The sequence below is a fragment of the Pinus tabuliformis genome, chromosome X (genome assembly GCF_031772625.1).
Source record: "Pinus tabuliformis cultivar Carrire ecotype Pingquan chromosome X, CPIR1, whole genome shotgun sequence".
Lineage (NCBI taxonomy): Eukaryota > Viridiplantae > Streptophyta > Pinopsida > Pinales > Pinaceae > Pinus > Pinus tabuliformis.
The window spans coordinates 1,458,657,530-1,458,678,200 of NC_142308.1; the positions used below are offsets into that span (position 1 = coordinate 1,458,657,530).

At 37.0% G+C, this 20,671-nt stretch overlaps 1 protein-coding gene across 1 annotated transcript in view; it reads left to right on the forward strand.

Moving 5' to 3' along the window:
- Nucleotides 1-1,549: 1,549 nt before the first annotated feature.
- LOC149145511 (D111/G-patch domain-containing protein) overlaps nucleotides 1,550-20,671 on the forward strand; it is a 29,363-nt gene continuing 10,241 nt past the window's right edge. Inside the window, exons 1-8 of the mRNA XM_089446598.1 lie at nucleotides 1,550-1,792; nucleotides 2,187-2,473; nucleotides 4,070-4,260; nucleotides 4,628-6,101; nucleotides 6,880-6,971; nucleotides 7,119-7,193; nucleotides 10,309-10,370; nucleotides 13,113-13,182. Of these exons, the coding sequence (XP_089302724.1) occupies nucleotides 2,248-2,473; nucleotides 4,070-4,260; nucleotides 4,628-6,101; nucleotides 6,880-6,971; nucleotides 7,119-7,193; nucleotides 10,309-10,370; nucleotides 13,113-13,182 (2,190 nt within the window). The 5' untranslated portion in view covers nucleotides 1,550-1,792; nucleotides 2,187-2,247. The remainder of the gene's footprint in view (nucleotides 1,793-2,186; nucleotides 2,474-4,069; nucleotides 4,261-4,627; nucleotides 6,102-6,879; nucleotides 6,972-7,118; nucleotides 7,194-10,308; nucleotides 10,371-13,112; nucleotides 13,183-20,671) is intronic.

Here is a 20,671-nt window from a genome sequence, read left to right on the forward strand (position 1 = left end):
ATCACATTGTAATATTGCCATTATCACACCTTTTTTTCAGAAGAAAAAAACATCATAGCTTTATCACACCTTAACCTAATATATTGATATGTAAACCATATCAAACAAATTAATTAGATTTCAAACCAAGATGATAACATACCCATTCAAGATTTTACTTTTGTGTTTACAACATATCTCATTCTATATTTAATTTAATTTTCAATTCTTAACTTAAATAGTTTATTAATTATTATTTGTTTTTCATTACAACATATCTCATTCTATATTTAATTTAATTTTCAATTCTTAACTTAAATAGTTTATTAATTATTATTTGTTTTTCATTACAACATATCTCATTCTATATTTAATTTAATTTTCAATTTCTTAAGTCGAAGAATTTATTAATAATTTAATTTTCAATTTCTTAACTAGAAGAGTTTATTAATTATTATTAATTAATTTGAAATAAAAATGCAATGTTTTATTATAAAACATAATTCAATAAATTAATTTGAATAATTGAATATTATAGAAATCACATGTTCACGTCCCCAGGCTAGCTAATTCTTAAATTATGCATGCGAAATAACTTGCAACTAATTTACCAAATTGAGATAAAGCATCCATACTAACCAAATCTATTATGCGGCCAAGAGGGATCAAATTCCTCGAGATCTAAACTTTTTCTCAAATTATTAATCCAAAGTTATTAAATCTAATAATATTAATATTAATATTAGATTTAATGATGTTTTTTTTGCATAGAAATTTAACAAAATTTATAATAAAACTACATCAAATTACTATTTTCAAATAATATAACTTTGAGGTAGAAATATTTATGTCTTTAAAGATTTTAATATATTCATAGGATATGATTTTTTCTTTTAAATTTTCATTTTACAAAAAATTAATTGAAAGAAATATTTAAAGATTTTGGAGCAATATTTTTAATTCTTTGTATTGTAGTTTTTTTTCATTTTTGTTTTGACTAGACATAATTATTTTTATTTTATTGGAGACGCCATATAGTTAAAATAATTTCTTTTTTCTTCTTTTTTCTTACACAACTTTTCATACTTGATTGTAGAATGAGCATGCAATAAACCCAAAAATTTTCAGTTCATTATATTAAATTAAATTGTAGTATAGTTTTTATTTCTTAATATGATTGATTTTTATTTTTATTTTCAGTTAACATTAATTTTTTTGTTGAATTGAGACTTCTGTGATCCATAATAGTTATAAGAAGAGCTTCGGCGTAATTCACATAATGAAAGATTTTTGTCGAGTTTCGAGCCAGCAAGCGTAAGACTTGACATACTCACACATCCCTCTTACTCTCTTTACTGAATTATTTTACACATCCCTTAGTATTAAGTTTTAACTTGTATAATGCTCCTCCCCTCCTAAATCAATGAATTATAGAATGCCATCTCCTGCAAAATAAACCCAAAATCAAATTTGATAACCATCAAACTTGCTAAGCAAGTTTGGGCATCCCACAGTAATAAGAATATTCCATACCGATTCTTGGACGCTATATTAAAAAATCATCTTGGCTCCTTGTCACACGACCGAATCAGAAACGCCACGTTACTTTTCTTGTGGACCAGTTAACTGTCTAAAGATTTCAGCCAAAATCCAGGTATCCTGCGATACCGAAATTCTGACGGAGGAAGCAAACTAGCATTTATATTTCGCGAGGGCAGGAGATCCATTTTCGGACCAGCTATCTTCTCCTATTTTTTCTTGCTGTTGGCGCCTTGTTGATCCCATATCGAACGAATTCTTCTGGTGAGACCAGGTATGTTCTCTAATAGATATTTCGATTTAATGGCCTTGTTTAGCTCATTATTTTGATGTCCTGGAATCTCTGCGCATTTTAATTGAAAATGGTGGAATATAGGATAAGTAAATAGTTCTCAGGATATATTTATATAGAAATATATGAAAACGAAGAAATGATCAGGTCTACGATGGTTTAGAATTTCGGTGTGAGAAAAGCAAATGGTTGCGGTGGTTTCTAAATGTTAAGGGATTGAGCAGGTTTGTATATTTAGTTGCAGTTGTTATAACAACATCGTTTGCTCTTGGATGGCAACTGGAATATTTATCGGGAAATGAAGAGATCTGTAACGGCTTGAAAGTTAAATTTCTATCACGGCTAACGATACTTTTTCTTCTTTCTTTTTGTTCAGTGTTTGATCAATTTTTCAGATCAGGGTTTGGACTCCGGGGTTCGAACCCCGATTTACACTGATGGGTGGGAACTCAAGAAGGGGTACAAGGCGGCGTGGCGGTGGCTCGGCAAAGAGAGAAAATGAAATGCAAGAAGATGGGGTTTCGTTGTGGGGTAACCGCAGGGGAGTGGGTAATCGGGTGAGGAATAATGGGAATCGTTCGCGTGGGCGTGGAGGAGGTTCTGGTCAGAGCTTATTTGTAGAGGGTGGAGCTTTAGCTGAGTGGCAGCCTTCGTGCACGCCAGGTTCGGTGACATTTGTTATATCCTTGTTTGTTATTTCTGAAATTGATTGATTGTCATGACTCAGTTATGCATTTTTTACATTATTTTCTGTTTTTGTGTAATGGTAAAAGGGAGAGATTTTATGATATAGTATATGCAGTATGCCTGTCTGAAGTACAAGTTGGTGTTTATTCTCATCTGCTGCAATTGGTTAACCTGACAATGCAATTCATTTCTCCCTCCTTGCGCATTACAAATTATTGGAGATGCCGGTGTTGTTCTCCTTTCTTCACCATGTATTTTGCACATTTATTTTTTATGTTATTGCTCCATGCGGACCTCAGATTCTTTGGAGGAGGAATCTGTATCTTTATTACCTTAGGTGTGCATTTCAGTTCCTTTTAAGATGAGGAATCTGTATCTTTTTTGCCTCAAAGTATCCTCATCTATACCTTGTTAGATGAGGAATCTGTATCTCCCTTTCCCGGAGTGTTTATTTTAGTTCCTTGTTAGATGATATTTTGTCTGCAGGAATTTTCCTTTGCTACATTTTGGTCCGATAAATTACAGGCTCATGGGCTCACCCTCCATGCATTGTACTTTGTACGTAAAGCTTCATTAAACTTGTGCTCAACAATTCGACCAAGAAACTAGCGGGTCAGTGCAGCAAATAGTTTTTGATCTTCAGATCTGGATAGGAACCTGAAGGCTGATAATACAACATTCAGTTAATGGGTTGATGGAAATCTCCGTTTTTCAGCATGGGATGTGGTCTTCACTAGCAGAGCTTGATGCTGTTAGTGTCAAACAGTCAAACCTGTGATGTGAAGATCAGAATACTGTTTCAGCTACCGATAACCATTGTTTGATCAACTTTTGTTCTCACACTGACTGTCCAGATATTGCCATCGTTACTACAGTGCTCTAAAAATGGGTGACACTTTGCCATGTTTTTCTTTCCTCTCGTTGGTTTGGGGGGAGGGGGTAGTCTGAAGATGCAAGTATTCATTGTTTAGTCGCGTTACTTTTATGGTGAAGTTGGCATAATTACAATCTGTTGTAATTGATTGATCAGGTAGACTTGTTTCTTCCTCTTCTTCTCTTTTGGGCATGTGACAATTTTGTGAAAATTTATACCCGTTTTAGTTTTACTTTTAGTTTTTCCTATCTTGTTGAGTGCAGGCCTCCATTTATTAAGTATTTGAGTATTCATTTTCAGTCCGTGTTGATAAATTGTTAATCTTCTTGTTTTCAGTCTGGACAGATACATATCAGTTTTTTCCCCACTTATTTCTCAATTAAATTTCTCACTTAATTATGCATTTTTCGTTCATTTCTAATTTTCAGTTCTAGTGATGCAAATGCTATTGTATTTTTTAACTGTTGTTTCTATCGTTGATTTGGTCATTGCTAGTCCTATTATTTTTGGGTCTGCTGTGTATCATACTATCAACCAATGGAAAAAAAATTGATACTTATGCCCATGTTGTGGGAGCTGATATAGTATTGTGTACGGAAACAGTATGATTTGACAATGACTGAGTTATACATTTTTTGGTCTGAATTTGAAATACTGTTTTTTTTCATCAAAAATTACTGTTGCTGCTATTGCTGCAGGACGTGGTAGGAGGAGCATGTTGCGGTCTGTTGATATAGGTAAACCCAATGTTTCTACTCCAGGAAGGGGTCGAAGGCATGGGCAAAGAGACACTCCCAGCAAAATGGATGTTAGACGGAAGTTAAACAAAGCTGTTGCCTATACTTATCCTGTTGAGGATGCCACAGCTGTGCCTTCTCCTTTTGATTTGGTAAAAGCTGCAAACTGCTGTTTTAGAGCATATCAGTTTGATTGCAAACAATAACTTTTTTGTTAATTCTTGCTAACATATTTATATGAGGAATAAATGATACACATACCCATCCTTATTAAGATCTTTGTCTCAGCTGTTCATTTATGCATTCCATTGGATTTTGGTGGTTCTTATATTTCATTTTATATATAATTATTGTAATCCAATTGCAAAGAAAAGTATTCACTTGAATTGAAGAGTTTGAAGTTGGTTTGTGGTACTTCTTACAACCTCTGTTGTATGTTTACAACTGTACACTGATTATAATGCAAATCTCTCTAGAATTCGGTAGATTTTAGAAATCTGAGTTTGCTTTTACTTTCAGGGTGATGATATCAACTCCAATACAAAATGCATCTCCAGTGATCGGTCTCAGGAGATTATACATTCAACAGCTGAAGTGCAAGTTACCACAAGTAACTGTCCAGTCACTGTCCTTCCGCCCTCAGAAACTCATGTTGCAGTCTTTCTTGACAAAAAGCCTAGTAAAGGGCCTGTCTTAGAATCTGCTATTTACAATAAAAGCACAGATATTGAATTAAGTGGAGAAAGTAGGCCGGGATTAGGATACGATGTAGGGAAAACAGTAATTAATGCACCAACAGATGATCTGAATGGATTCTCCAGTGATCGGTCTCAGGAGATTATACATTCAACAGCTGAAGTGCAAGTTACCACAAGTAACTGTCCAGTCACTGTCCTTCCGCCCTCAGAAACTCATGTTGCAGTCTTTCTTGACAAAAAGCCTAGTAAAGGGCCTGTCTTAGAATCTGCTATTTACAATAAAAGCACAGATATTGAATTAAGTGGAGAAAGTAGGCCGGGATTAGGATACGATGTAGGGAAAACAGTAATTAATGCACCAATAGATGATCTGAATGGACCTGATATAGAACATGAAGGTGGACCAAGTTACAGAGCTCAGGAAATGCCTAATGAAATGAAGAAACAGATAAGTCAACAAAAATTTCAGAAGCAGTCCAAAAGAAGAAAGGAGAAGAATGCAGATAAACATAAAGACAAAGGATTTTTGGTGATTGGAGGTATGCACATTTATACTGATGATGTCTCAATTTCAAATGAGGAAGATAGTGGAATGCTGGAACAGGACATGGAGGACAGTGCAGAAAGACATGGGCATTCTAATAATGAAATCGTCAGTAGATTGAAAGCTACAAGTGCAGAAATGTCTTCCACCAGCTTGTCTGAGTTATCTGACAGTTCACAGGAGGATGAAATTATGTATTCCTCAGATATAGATGAGGAAACAGCAAAAGATTATTTTGATGGAATAGGTGGCAGTTTTTCTGAGTTACAAGATTCTTTGTGGCTGTTGGATAGAGGTCCTGAAGAAATGTTAGACAGTGATGAAGAAGACACAATGGATTCTGAAAGCAGTGGTGAAGAAAGTTGTGAGGAACTTGATGATGGACAAGCTACGTCTGGAATTGTACCTCCAAAAAGTAGTTCACAGAAAGGACGGTCTAGAAAGCCTATTAGAAATGAAGACTCTGATATTAATCTGGAGCAGCTCAGGGAAGCTATCCCTTTCAGTGAAGAGGCTGGCAGCAGTTCAACAGCAGACGCTCAGGAACATTCTAAAAGGGGGTTTCAAAAAGGTCATGTAGATGGGACACAGTCAGCTAATAATCACCATGATAATGCTGAACAAGGTTTTGTGAATCTTTTGCTTTCAAAGGATTTCAGAACCCCTTCAAATAAAAAGAAGGTTAAGTCTGCACAACTTCCTCAGAATTGGTCGGGTAACACTCAGATGGCTAAATATAAGGGGATCCCAGGTAACTTTACTAGTATTTTTGGGTTGCTTCAAAACTTGAATGTTACTGTAATTCTTACCTTTTAGCAGTTATCTTATTCTATTTTGGAATGTCCATGTCTATCCTGTACCTTATGATAGGGAAAGAGTTATCTTGCTGATAGTCTTGTCTTTAATAAGATAATGGTAGACATTTCAGGGTGCTACACTGTTGTTCTAATTTGATTGTCATCTTAAATATTGTGCTAGAAAAATCTAGAATATAATCTGATTTTCATTTTGCTGTGTTGTCACTTATTTGTCATGAAACGTGTTTGAAGCAGAGTCATAAGTTTCAAGGTTGTTTGAGTTTGTTCAGCTAAAATTCAGCGGAAGTCATGGGATGCCTTGAATCTAAAAGTTTCACCATAAATATAACAAAATGAAAGAAAATATGAAAGAATACTTTATTGTGTTGATACTTACAAAGAATTCAATCAATGAATAAAAACGAGGAACATTAGAGTGAAGCTACATACTGACATCAGCGAGAGTTTAGATTCTAACATTTTAAGTTGTTGAGTTATCAAGGGAATCTAGTGAGTTAAGAAGACGTGATTATCACTAAAGCTAACAACACCAATGGTTTAACTCGATGTTGCAAGTACCTTTATTGGCAACATATCAGGTGGGGGGTGGGGTGGGTCATAAGCTTGTGTCATAGGAAATATTGACAAATATTGGTAGGCTTGAAAAAATAACATCAAATATTGGTAATAACAACATCAAATAAGCAGATTGGCTAAGCACTTATTTGGCAGGTGGGAAGAAAAAACATCGCAATGAGGAGATAGCCACAAAGCGTCGAGAAAGAGCTCTTAGGCGTGGAGTTGATCTAGAGGCAATAAATCTGGTGAGTTTTTGTTTGTTATACTATATCTAAATTGCTACTTGCTTCTAGTAGTTTTCACTTTGCTCTTTTTTAAGCTGTGCAATTTATTCATATACCTTGATATTTGACTGGAATGCATGTTTCTTCCTTTGAAATTTATACATTCAGAGCTTCGAAAGGATGGTGTTGGATTCGATGGACATGTTAGCATTTCAGCCAATGCATACTCGTGACTGTACTCAGGTGATGGCTTCAAAGTTCAAACATACCTCTGATACAAATTGTTACCCTGGTGTGTAAACAATATTTTAAGAAGTGTTAGCTACTGCAAACACTAGCATGTAGAGGATGTAAGGCACCTGCAAAATCTTATTTTGAATTAATTATCAATGAATTAAAGACGAGTTCAGGAGAGACAAAATATTTAATGCTAGGTTGCTAAGGTTCGTGGATGCATGTTATTAATATGTTGAAGTAAGTTCATGAGAGACAAGTATTTAAAGCTAGGTTGCGAAGGTTTGTGGGTGCAGGTGCTGGTATGGGGCTACCAATTAGTAAAATAAAGGATCACCAACATGCAGGGGTGTGCCACATACATCAGATATATACATATTTACGTGTCTTAATTTTTCTCCATATGGATCTATCATATTGTTGAAATCCCAGGATCTGGATACAACAGGGAAATGGGAAGTATCAAAAATAAAAAAAATAAAAAAATAATAAATAGTGAAATCATTGGTTGATAATGAAGGCAGGCTATGGAATGATAAATATGATAAGCATTAGAAGTAAATATAAGGCTAAACAAATCTCGGTTTTGTTATTTTATGGACAATGATGGACAATGATGGCAAAACACCCTCTAGGTTGAATTAGACTAATATTAATGTACTTTGTGTGTTTCCTTCTGGGGGGAAGCATTCATCAAATAAACAACCTGAAGGGTTTAGGGTTTCCAGAAAATGTAGGGTGCTCAGCCAATAAAAGATGTTTTGAATGGATCCGAGCTCGAACAGGTTGGGGTGACGGGTTCATCTCCAGTTTTTGAGATCCATTGACATATATACATTTAGGCATTTTGAGATCTGTTTTAACATTGGATTGGATCAGGGGATCCACTGGATCCTGATCTGATCCATGGATCCAACAAAATAAATGAATGGATTGGGTAACCAACGATTACTTCAAGGTTAGATATTAGCTATCTATATATAGAATACATTAGTTCTTTGTTGTTACTGTTTGGTCCTTTTTTTTTTTAAATTTTATTTATTTTTGGGGGAGGTGGGACATCCCTTTGGTCCATCACTGGGACATAGGGTTTATTTTGGGGGTGAGAAGTGGTTGACTCAGGATGGCTTGCCACTGGCACTCATGATCCTGAACTAGGGATGTCCGACATGTTCCAACTTCCTGTCTTCAGTTTGCATCCCCTGTTGTCAGAGGAGCAGGGGATAAAAACACTGTTATGTTGATTTTAAGAATTTGTTTTTAAAATGTTCATGAAGACAATGGTTTTGCAATTCTAGTGGAAGCTCACATATTATCTCGTAGTGGTAACAGCTGTTCTTTATCCTTGAGTTGTATGTTAATATGTTATATAGGGAGATAACATTGCTGTTCCCTTTATTTTACTTCAGTTGTTTCCAACTCTATGATGCTGATTTCATTTATCCTTGTTTTTCAAATTTGAATACAGCTACAGTAATCTTATCAAAAGATTGGAGGATGTCAATTACTTGATATTAGAGTTTCATTGCACTAATTAACATAGCGGTTCCAGTACTCAGTTGTTTTTATTTGTTGATATATTATGCTACTTGGCAAATTGAGTTGAAAAAAAGCCAGAAGGTCCCTTGCCTAGATGATCAAGAGAATTCAATGTAGTTTCATAGGGTGATTTAAGCATTGACAAAGTTCCTTGCTTTAAATTTGCTTGACTAACATAGATTTTCTTGACCACACTGGACACTCATAATTACTTGGTAAACAAAAAAAGGGTGCCACATTTTGTCTAGTTATTTTAATATTCTTTGATTATGTTTATTTTTTTCTTCTCCCGAGGAAAATTTTGCTGGGAAACCCCTTGGTGCCTCTCCATGTTTGATGGATGATACCCATTGTAAACTTGTCAGCACTTATTATGGTGCCTGGCACAGTAAGAACATTGACTGAGGCACTCAACAGTGGCAGCCACCCTGGGGAATGGTCTCTGAGGCCTTCTAGATGAAGCTCAAAGAAGTCAACCACTTGAGCTAGCCTACCGGGTTTTCTTTGATGATGTTACTTGTATTATGATGAAGAAACTTTTTGTAGGTAAAAACCAATCCATTGTTGTATTGCCTATGAGTAGGTAGAATAGAAAGTAGCTTTTAGTGCAATTTGTGAAATAATATGGTTCAGGAGGGTTCTTAATTTATTGACCTTCAACAAATGCATGACATACCCTTAACTTTTGACAATGAGAGCTTTGTTTATAATATACATAACTCTAATATCTCATGGTAGAATCAAGCATATTGAGATTCATCTCCCATTTTTAGAGATAAGATAACATAAGATAAGATAATATTATTAATGTCCAACAAGTGACCACTAAAGTCGGTCAAAAGGACTGCTGGATACATTGATGTGAATACATAGTGGGACATTGAAGCAACTACCATAAAAATAGAATGAAAAAACAAGAATATGAATCTAATCTAAATTGTGTGGAAACAATATCTGTTAGAAAATAAGATGGTCATCAAAGGGGTGTTAGAATAAGTAATATCCATTTTAAATGGGTGCCTACTCTGTTGAAAATAGGCGTTGGGTTAATATAAGAGTAACACAATCTTTAAATACAATTTTTACATTCTAGTTGATTTATTTTTTTCTCAAGAGTTATTGTTTTCTTTAGCAGTATAATTTGAAATAAATATGGTTATTGATATGGAGTGTATCATGGTTGCAACAAAAACTGAATCAAAACTTGGTGATAGATGATTGCATAAACGCAGTCAAATTAGTTTTGTAATAGTTTGTTATTTGATTGAGGGCAGTTCTCAAAATGTTTAATACTTTATATAGTTTAAAGCTTAGAAACAAATAACTTGTTTCTATGTAGTTATTATTTGTATTTTCACTGCATTGCTATAAGATGTTTTGTGATCAAAAACTTTTATTAGTGTACTAAAATTCTACTATGGCTAAATTGGGGAATAAAATATATGGTAGTAGAATTTTCTTTCAAGCAGAATTGAACTTGAGGTGATACATCATTGCCTCAAAATGTTGCATGTTGTATTTACCAATGATTCATTTGTATTTTGATGATAAATATTGATGTATGTGATGATTGGGCTCCTTGTAGGTTCAAAGACTTGCTGGGATTTATCGTTTGAAAACTGGACTGCAAGGATCTGGGAAGAAAAGGTAATGCATGTTTTCTAATAGGGAAATAAGGTTCTAGCTTTGACACCCTCTTTATCTTTTGTGTAGTGAACCTTGGTAGATAAACGATAGAGTAACAAATGCATCCACATAAGAATAAACACAAAGAATATATAAAAAAGTTAAAAACCCTTAAGGTGGGATAGCACCATATATTACTTTTTATGGAAGGAATCACTCCACAAGCCATGTTTATTACATAAAATTTCAACATATCCACCACATTGATATTCTTGTACACTCTCTTGTGAGCATTCCTAGGGGCCCATGCCCATCGCCCCTTATTATTACATCCATTATCACCAACTACTTATGGGGCCTTATTCCATGATTATGGCCACATTACATTAATTATCCCCCTTAGGTACCTATTTAATTACCTAATTTCACCTTAATTATTCTCTCTAGGTACCTTTACATTATATTCCATCCCCCTTTTCATGTCTTGTCCTCAGAACATGAGTGCAAGCCATAGTCAATTGGTACCAAACACAATCATCCATCCATCCTAGGGAAATGCGAACATGGGATCCAACTGTTGCCTTGCCTCTTCTATCTTGATTAAGGTTGCTCCTTTGGTTCCCTCTTGTTGTTGTGCTAATTTGATATTTCCATGCATTGCATTCAGTCTTCCATGGACCTCTAGGTTGGGTGCCTTTTTCTTTTGATGTCAGTCTATAGTGACTTCCTTGTACATCCAGATGTAAGAGGCAACTTTAACTATCTCTGCTATCTTTGCTACCTCCAGATCCTTAAATATCTTCTGCAAATGTTTGACTCCTAATTCAGCGAAACCTTTAATGTTGCATACCAAGGCTCCCTCTTCATTCCTCATTTCCAAATATTGTTGACACTTATCTCACGACTTGGCTTTCTGATCCACTAACTCCAACCATGTTCCCCTGCTTTTCATCCTCCAACCGTTTTCTCTATCCCTTAAAATTTTTGACTTCCTTGTTTCCAACCCTTTTGATCTTTGAATCTCCTCCTCATTGAATATAAGCTTGTATTTGCCACTAAACAGCTTGCTGATCTCCTGCTTCAGATCCTGAATAATTCTGTCCTTGTTCTTATATCTTTACTGTCTTTAGTGAATTTATAAATTGTTAACAAGCTGAGGATCCAAGAAGTGGATCATATGATTTCCAGTCATCCTTCATCAAATTTTGAAATTCTTCTTCATTGATCTATCCAGGATCGAATTTAAATGGAGAACCAGGTTTGGGATTTTCAAATTCAAGTTCCAGAAAACTAGGATTATGATCAGAGCATCTGTTTGAATCTATCCATGACCTGTTCCTGTCTACCTTTGTAAGTGCTCAATTTGTAAAACTCGTCCACCAAAATAGTTTTACCAAGAAGGTTCGCAAGGCAACTAAGAATTTTGTCATTCCAAAATTCAGTTGGCAATCCAAGAAGTTTGACCAAAATGGGTATACATGATGCAACCTCAACTCTCAGTTCAAAGCAGGGGTGCTGTGGCGTCAATGACAGAAAAGAGATCCCATCAAGCCACTTATCTCCCAAGACCAAATTTGCATCCTCTGCAGTCGAAAAATAAACTCCATTGACCCTTGAGTCATAATGTGAAACATAAGTTCATAACTGACTACAGGGGCCCAGTGGCTTTCAAGCCAATCATTTAGTCTATTTCTTGCAAAACAATGGCCTGGGAACTTACCAATGAGAGTCTTTCCAGAATATTTTAGTATCCGCTGTGCTTGTACATTTTCTCCAACCGATAGTCATGCCCTATTCTCCATTCGCTTTAAAACCTTCCGACACTTCTTTGCTGCTGCAATGGATATAGGATTTGACTTCATCCTTGTCAGAGCAGCAATTTCCAAACTACCCCTGATGAATGCAGCTTTGCAGCACTGGTTGTCAACTTCTTTCCCACTCGAGAGATGACTGACGTACTACCAAATAGGAGTTGAATGACCTGGAGAATAGCTGATATAGGCTGAAAATGTCGACAGCAATGGAGATCTAGGCTTATCATTCCCACTTCAATTTGCATTATCTCTGTCAGAGTTTGTCCTAACACCTACAATCTTCTCCACTAAAGCCTTACTGAAGAGTGTACTTCCACTTGTGTGCCATCAAGTGAATTGACATGTGGAGTTCGTCATTCTGACACCTCTGATGAAACCTCCGCAGCCACTTCATTTCCGTCAGTGTTGGAAGTAACCTCATCAGAACCTCCTACTTTGCCCCACTTGTTCCTAATAACTTTTTCCACTAGGGCTGATACATTAGGAGAAACAGGGAAAACTGATTTTCAGAAAGTGGATCTTTGGTATAGTCCATAAGTTGGATATCCTCCTTCATCACCGATCCAAGCTGCATATGAAAGCCTAGCTCACAAACCCTTGCTTCCATCATCTTCCTCTTTTACTGTCAAACTTGTGTAATTTATTCAACCCATTTTCTCAACCTCCCTTCTCAACACACTACTTATCTGCCATGATCCACCTGTCCTCTTGGTAATGTAACAATATCTGAATAATAAAAATCATATAACCAGACAGAACTAAAGCTTATTTTTGTCGGGTAATCAGAATTTAACTAAACAACATGGAAGTTTGTTCATGTAAGATAATTGAAAAATAATTATTTGATAATCATATACGACTACGAATTTGGCATTTTTCAGTCTTTGTACTGCTTTGATACTGTTTTGGTTTAGCATACTGACCATCATATACATTTATTAATTTGTAGGATCGTGACAGTGTCTCGCACGCAACACACCTCTATGCCATCAGCCAATGATAAATTGCGATTGTGCAAGGTATTTGTTTTTCACTATTGTCTGATGCTTTCTGTGGTTAATCTTAAATCTGCTAGCCTATTTATGAACGTAGTTATCTTCATGAATGAGGGATTACCATTGGTGTCTTGAGTTGTATTCATAGAATAAATGGAAGAGACATAAGTGTGTAATAGCAGTAAGATTTACATTCACATATTCTATGGATTTCATATATTGTTTCTGAAAATCATGTCAGCAATTGAAAAACTGACATGGCTATTGTATAGACAGTTTGGCATGATGACTAGCTTCTGAGCATTTATGGATTTTGAAATGTGTGTCATACCTCAAGGTTAAGGCGTTGGTTTTTCATTGATTGTTAATCTGGCTGTCTGAGTAGCACACTGAATTGTGGCAGCTTTTCATTGCAATTGTGCTCGTTTCCCCGCAAAAGGTACTTTAAAAATAAGTAGTCAGTTTGTCTCCAGCTGGTCATTAAGGTTAACTCAGAAAGTTGAATACTGATGCAGATTGTATATTTGTTAAATTTGGCAACTAGGGCCAAACATCACTTTGGACAGCTCTTATGAGGCAGCTGATATTTTTCTTGGATTCCTCTTTCCGAGAGGTGTAGGATTGATCTAAATATCATCTCATTCTGACATGTAGAAATGAAGTTATGAATTTATTTTGATTATGGACAAATTGTCAAGGTCAGCCAGCCATCAAATTAGCCTCCTCCAGCGTTCAACGTTGCATATAAATCAATGTTTTAAAACTCCGACTCCAGTATCGACTCGGCCGAGGGTTGACTCCGACTCGGAATCGACTCGGCCGACTTGATTTCAGTGACTCGGTCGTAAAAAATACATTAAATATTTATTTTTATTATAAAAAAACATAATTTTAAAGATTTTCATTCATGTTTCCAAACACACAGCATTAGAATATAGATGGAAGACAACATATGATCAAAGTAGGCTCATGAATATATCCATTATATCAAAATGGCACTCAGTGCATTGTCCAATACATACATGATCATGATTCATGATATAGAGATCAAAACAAAAACATATAACCGAGGAGGCTAGAAATGGCCTCTACAACAAAAGTAGTAGCTACTGTTAGAGGAGCCAAGATCATGTGGATCAATCTCTGGATCATCATCAGAGTCAAACAAGGGGCCCCATGGCTCCTCCACCTCATCATCTCCAATTGCAACTGTAGAAGTGGTAGCACTAGCAGGCTGTGCAGCAGATGCAAGCTGAGATAGACGAGATATGCGCTTTTGTCGTGGCTGAGCAGAGGAAGTGCCTACAACTGGAGGACTTGCTCGCTGTGAGGCTGATGCTGGTACAAGTGGATCAGGATCTTCATTCAACTGAACATTATGTTTGAGTGATGCTATCGTTTGTAATTCAAAATCCATATCCTCATCAGAAGCAAACTTTGTTGGATGACTCTCCACTACCCAATCTGATGTTGGATCAATGTCTTTCAACACAATGGGATCTGAATCAGGTCTTTTGTTCAGCAATTGGTTGCATCTGAGCCGGAGGTTGTATTGGACATAGACTAGATCATTTAACCGTTTTTGATCCAAACAATTTCTTTTCTTTGTGTGAATCCTCTCAAAGATGGACCAATTGCGCTCACACCCAGTAGCACTGCAAGTTTGACTCAAAATACGAATTGCAAACTTCTGCAATTCAGGACAATGGCTACCAAAAGCCTCCCACCATTGTGCTGCAAAAAACATAGGAGTGTAATGAGTTAGCTCAACAAAATTACAAATTATATCCAACTTTCAAATTATAAACGATTTAACAAAAAAACTATTAAGAATTTGAAAATTGAAATTTTTGTTTACCTGGCTCATCTGCTTCTCTTGCAATCTTTGCTAGGTTCTTCCCAAAGGTACCCGAGGCATTGGTGAAGGTCGTGACCTGTCGGTGTATCTCTAGCTGATCAGACTCCAATGGGATCATGCGATCAATGCAGTCAATCAGTCCATCTCTAACCTCCCCCCTCAAAGCTCATGTCTCCTTAGCTTTATAATGATACCGTGGGTTCAAAAAATACCTAGCTGCATGTATAGGGCGATGGAGTTGATTGTTCCATCTTTCATCAATGATTGCCCAAATGGGCCCATACTTAGCCACTTTATCCTTGTATGCCCTCTTTATTTGCTCCTTCGCTTGATCCATAGCCTCATAAACGAAGCCCATAGCCAATTTTTCCCCATCCACCAACCGCAACACCTTAACTAGTGGCTCAGCAAGCTTGACAGTCTCTGCTGCCTTTCTCCAAAATATCTCTTCATTAACTTTCTTTTTCAATTCTTTGCCTTCCAGTTTGTGAGAGTGGGCTTAGATTCCATTCTTCACTGGAAAACATCTTTTGCAAGTTTCTATGTTGTGAAAGCATAGATTGCAATGTCAAAAAATGAGGTAGCAAATCTAGTGATGACAGGCCTAATAATATCCCTGCCCCCAGTGTGTTTCCTCATGAGGCTCAAAATCCATGAATGATTGTAGATAAATTTGTTATGCTTTTGGCATGATCTACAGTGTTTTTGACTCAATCTAATTTTCCAATATCCTCAAGCATGAGGTATATGCAATGTGCAGCACATGGGGTCCAAAAGATGGTCTTGTGTTTTTCCTCTAACAGTTTACCATCAAGAACATAGTTAGAGGCATTATCTGTGATGACTTGAACAACATTAGCCACCCCCACCTCCTCAACGACCTGATCCAATAGCTGAAACAACAATTGCCCATATTTTACCTTATCGGATGCATCAACTGATTTTAAAAACATGGTTCCCTGTGGGCAGAAAATAAGAAAGTTTATGATGGTACGGTTTCTTTGATCAGTCCATCCATCTGACATGATGGTACATCTTGTTCTTGCCCATGAGTCCTTGAAATCTTTTAAATATTCATTAATGGATAAAATTTCTTTCCACAAATGATACCCCTTTAGCTCATGCATAGTAGGGCCTTTGAAGCCTTTTCCAACAGCATGTATGGCATCAAACATAGGCTCATAATATGGTGAACGGGAAGCATTGAAGGGGTTATCAGCATCATACCACCATCTAGCTATGTAATGACAAGCAGTGTCCTTCAATTCTTTCTTCCAATGGTCATCTAAAGTGGGCCGCATTTGACTTCTACTAGCTTGAGGACCATGTGCATTTGATGGAGAGGAGGGAGTGAAATAACTTTTGATATTCATATCACCCTTTTTCATTCTACCCTTTCCCTTTTCTTGAATAGACTCAAAAGAGGGAGGAACATTTCAGAAGGGGTTGGATGCATCAGTACAAGGGATAGAGGAAGAACCCTCAAAATCAAAATGGGCGTTGGTAGCCATCATTTTTTGTATATTCCTCTTCCTCCCAATTTCAGCCTCTAACTCTTTTTGCCTAGCCTTATCTTCTTTAAACTTCTCAAAGCTGTCTAACAATTCCTTCCTAATCTCCCCAATTTCTGGTGAGGTACATAGAGTAATTTGGCCTCTAATCCCTGCCAAGTGTTGTTTTAGCCTATTAATGCCCCCAACACCTTCCTTAATTTTTCTATGGCAAAATTTGCAATGCATTTGACTTTCAACCATTTTAACATATGCCCAAGCAGTGTCTTTCACTCTAGATGCCATTTTTTGACTTGGAAATGAAAGCAAACAATCTAAAAATGAAAAAAAAAACATTGATTCAATGTTAATTTCTTTCACAAAAAACACTCTTTAGGATTTCTAGATTTGCACATAAAATTTAATAAGCAAAAACAGAGTTGTACAAGTGAAAAAAAATACCTCCAGGCACAAACTGCCTCTTCAAGCTTGCTCCAAGAAACCAACTCTTCAATGCTGCTCCAAATGGCTGCCCAAGAAGCTCCTCACTCCAGCTACAATGCTTGCACAAAACTCCTCACTACTGCTCCAAAAACAAACTCAACAACTCCTCACAAACTCTCACTCAAATGCATGAGATGGCTGTTAAAGAATGAGAGGGGTTGAGTGGGTTAAATAGGGTTTGGGAGAGGGGAATGGACCCCAAAGACCACCTAAACAAAAGCTAAAGTGCTTTGGAGTCCCCCACACTAAGCAATTAATAAAAAAATTTAAAAAATCGTTGTTTTTTTATGTGCCTGGGCCGCTGTACGTAACCCGATCAGGTAATACGGACTCGGCCAAGCCGATCGGGTTAATATCGAGTTGGCCGAACAGTTTCCTAGGCCGGGTTGATATCTGGGGGCTTGGCTTGGACCAACTCGGCTTAGTCAGTTCCGAGCCGACCGTTTTTAAAAACACTGATATAAATACAAGGTGGCTCATGTTGGCATCTCATCTCATTCATCTTTTTCTCTCTCATCTTGATTGGGTACGAATTTCTGGGCCTCTCTCTCTCCACACATGCGAAAGGAAGACTGTCTTTTCTAGCTATTGCGTTGACCAGATTTGACCGAAATTTCAAGAGGTTGACTTTGACTAGCGTTGACCTTGTTTGACTTGGGTTTTGTGAGGGAGACTTTTGTTTAGGGAGGTCGCAGTTCCGGGCACAAAAACTGAGGCAGTTTGACCCTTGCATTGACCATTGTTGATTGCCCTAATTCAGGTTGTTGCATTGATTTTTGTTGACCAGATTTGTCTGGTTATTTTCGGACTATATTGGGCTGCATTATGTTGTTGTTGGAGGCCGAGTTGACCAAGGTTGACTGAGTTGTTTTGGAGGTCAATTTCAGCCTTGTTGACTAGTGTTGACTTTCTGGTTATGGCTCTCTGTTTCTGCTATTTTGATTGATTAGTTTGGGCAAATGAATATTGTAAATTGTACTCTCTTTGTTGAACTTTTGAAGAATTATAAAAAGAATTGATCAAGGGTTTCCCCACATTGGGGTTTGTTCCTAGTGGGTGCCATATCTTGTGTCTTCTATTGTTATTTTTTATGTTCTATTTGCATTTTACTATCATGTTGATGTGATTGCTATACTGGATATGATATTGGGCTAATAAAGAAAATTGAAGTAAAATTGCTCCAAGCATAAAACATACCATTGTTATCCTAAAATTAACATGGTATCAGAGCTGAGGTGAAGACAAAGCCCAAGCAAGAGTGAAGAGCAATCACTAAGTGGAGCAATCACTGATCAAGAACAAGTCTTAATGGCCTCCACATCCTATTTCAAGTCTGATGATAAGCTTCATGACAAGTCTGATTATCATGCATGGAAGATGTCTCTTGATTTGACTTTAGAAGAGCAAGATGTCATGGATTATGTGCAGGGAAAGATTCCAGAACCTCTTTCAAATGCACCAGCTACTGTTAAGACAAAGTATAAGAAGGGTGAAGTCAAAGCCAAGAAGATCATCTAGGATTCTATTCATAAGCACTTAGTTGCTTACATCTCCGATTTGAATACATCAAAGGAGATGTATGACAGGTTGGTTGGCATGTTCAAATCTAGCAATGCAAATCAAATTATTTTCTTCAAGAACAAGCTGAAGGATATAAAGAAGGGAAAATAATTCCAGGTTTTGAAGAATTGCTGACTAGATGTTCTCAAGAAAAAATAAGGATGATGGAATTGGAGATGCCTTCAAATAGGAATAATCCTACCGCATTCTTCGCTCATCCCAAGAGGAAGAACAATGTAGGTTCAAAGAAGCAAAGTCAAGGAAGACCGTGATTCAAATATGGAAGGAAGGGAAGATGCTTCATTTGCTACAAGTTTGGTCACTATGACAAGGAGTGTCCAAATAGAAGGGACACATCTCATGATGATGATCACAATCATTCCAGGGGCAACAACAACAATCAAATGAAGGGTAGGTTCAACAACAAAGGGAAAAGGAATGCTTCCGCTACTCAACTTTGAAATGATCGAACTTCTAAAAGAACAAGAAACTCTAGGTATGATGAGTCTAATGTTGTAAATTCTAAGCAAAAGGAATTTCATCTTATATTTGCCCTCTCTACTGCCTCTCCTCCGGACACTTTGGGAAATTGGTTGATTGATAGTGGTGCCTCAAGGCACACTTTACCGGGTACAAGGAAGCTCTTTCAAATCTGATAGAGAAGGATACAAATTTGGAAATTATCCTTGGAGACAATGCCACCTATCTTGTGAAGGAATGTTACCCTTCAATTGAATCAAGGTAACATCGTTCATCTTCAAGAAGTACTATATGTACTTTGATCTAAAGACAAAGGATTCAAGGTGGCATTCATCGATGGAAAGGTACGTGTGTGGAAAAGAAATTTCAAAGAAACATTTACTCTTGGATTCAGGGTTGAGAGTTTATATCAAGTTGGAGGAAGTCCACTGGGAGCCATTCTTGTGACACATCTCTTCAATCCGAACTATGGCATCGGAGGTTTGCTCATTTTCACTATAAGGCTCTACCTGATGCAAGGAAGATGGTTATAGGTATGCCTGAAGTCAAAATAGAGCATGAAGGTGTATGTCAGGGATGTGCCGAGGGAAAACATACAAGGGGACCATTCCCCTCAAGTGATAGCAAGACCACAAACATTTTGCAATTGGTTCATTCTGATCTACCTAGTATGTTGCCTGTGACATCATTAGGAGGATATTTATATTATGTTGTTTTTGTGGATGACTTGTCTCGCAAAACTTGGATATATTTTTTGAAGAAGGACAAAATAATCTCATGGTTTCGTGCCTTCAAAGCCTTGGTGGAAAATCAAACAGGGAAGAAGATCAAGATATTGAAGACCAATAATGGAACCGAGTATGAGTCAATTGAATCCAATGACTATTGCAGGGAAGCTGGCATTAAGAGGGAGACTATTACTTCATTACTCCTGAGCAAAATGGTGTTGCTGAAAGGAAGAATCGTTCCATTATAGAAGCCAATTGTACCATGCTTCATGATCAAAGACTTCCAAAGTTCCTATGGGGAGAAGCTGCCAACATTGCTATGTGCGTTCAAAATCGATGCCCTCATCAAGCATTGGACTCCAAAACTCCCGAAGAAGTTTTCACCAGTAAGAAACATGATGTTTCTCATTTTAGAATTTTTGGTAGTCCTGTATACTTTCATATACCGAAAGAAAAGAGAAGTAAATTGGAGGCATTTGGGAAGAAAGGAACTTTTGTGGGCTACAATAAAACTTCCAAGGCATATAGAATCTGTGCCTGGTCAAAGAGAAGTAGAGTTGAGTCATGATGTCACCTTCGATGAGGAAGCTGCCCTAAGGAAGATTAGCAACTTTCCTATTCCAAGGAAGGACAAAGCAACAGATTTAGGAAATCAGGGAGATTCGCAGGATGAGCCGATGCCCGATGTTGAAGAACTGATAGATCCCATTGATCCTCCTCCGCATGAGCCCTCCTCCTCCAAAAGGAGAACATCATGGCTGAGGGAAACTCTCGAAGATGTCGAGAGACATGTTGCACTGAGGGGGGATTTTCGTGAAAGCAAGAAGCCTAATAGGTACCAAGGGTACTTAACTGCTATGAGCACCATTATTCAATTTGAACCTTGCTCATTC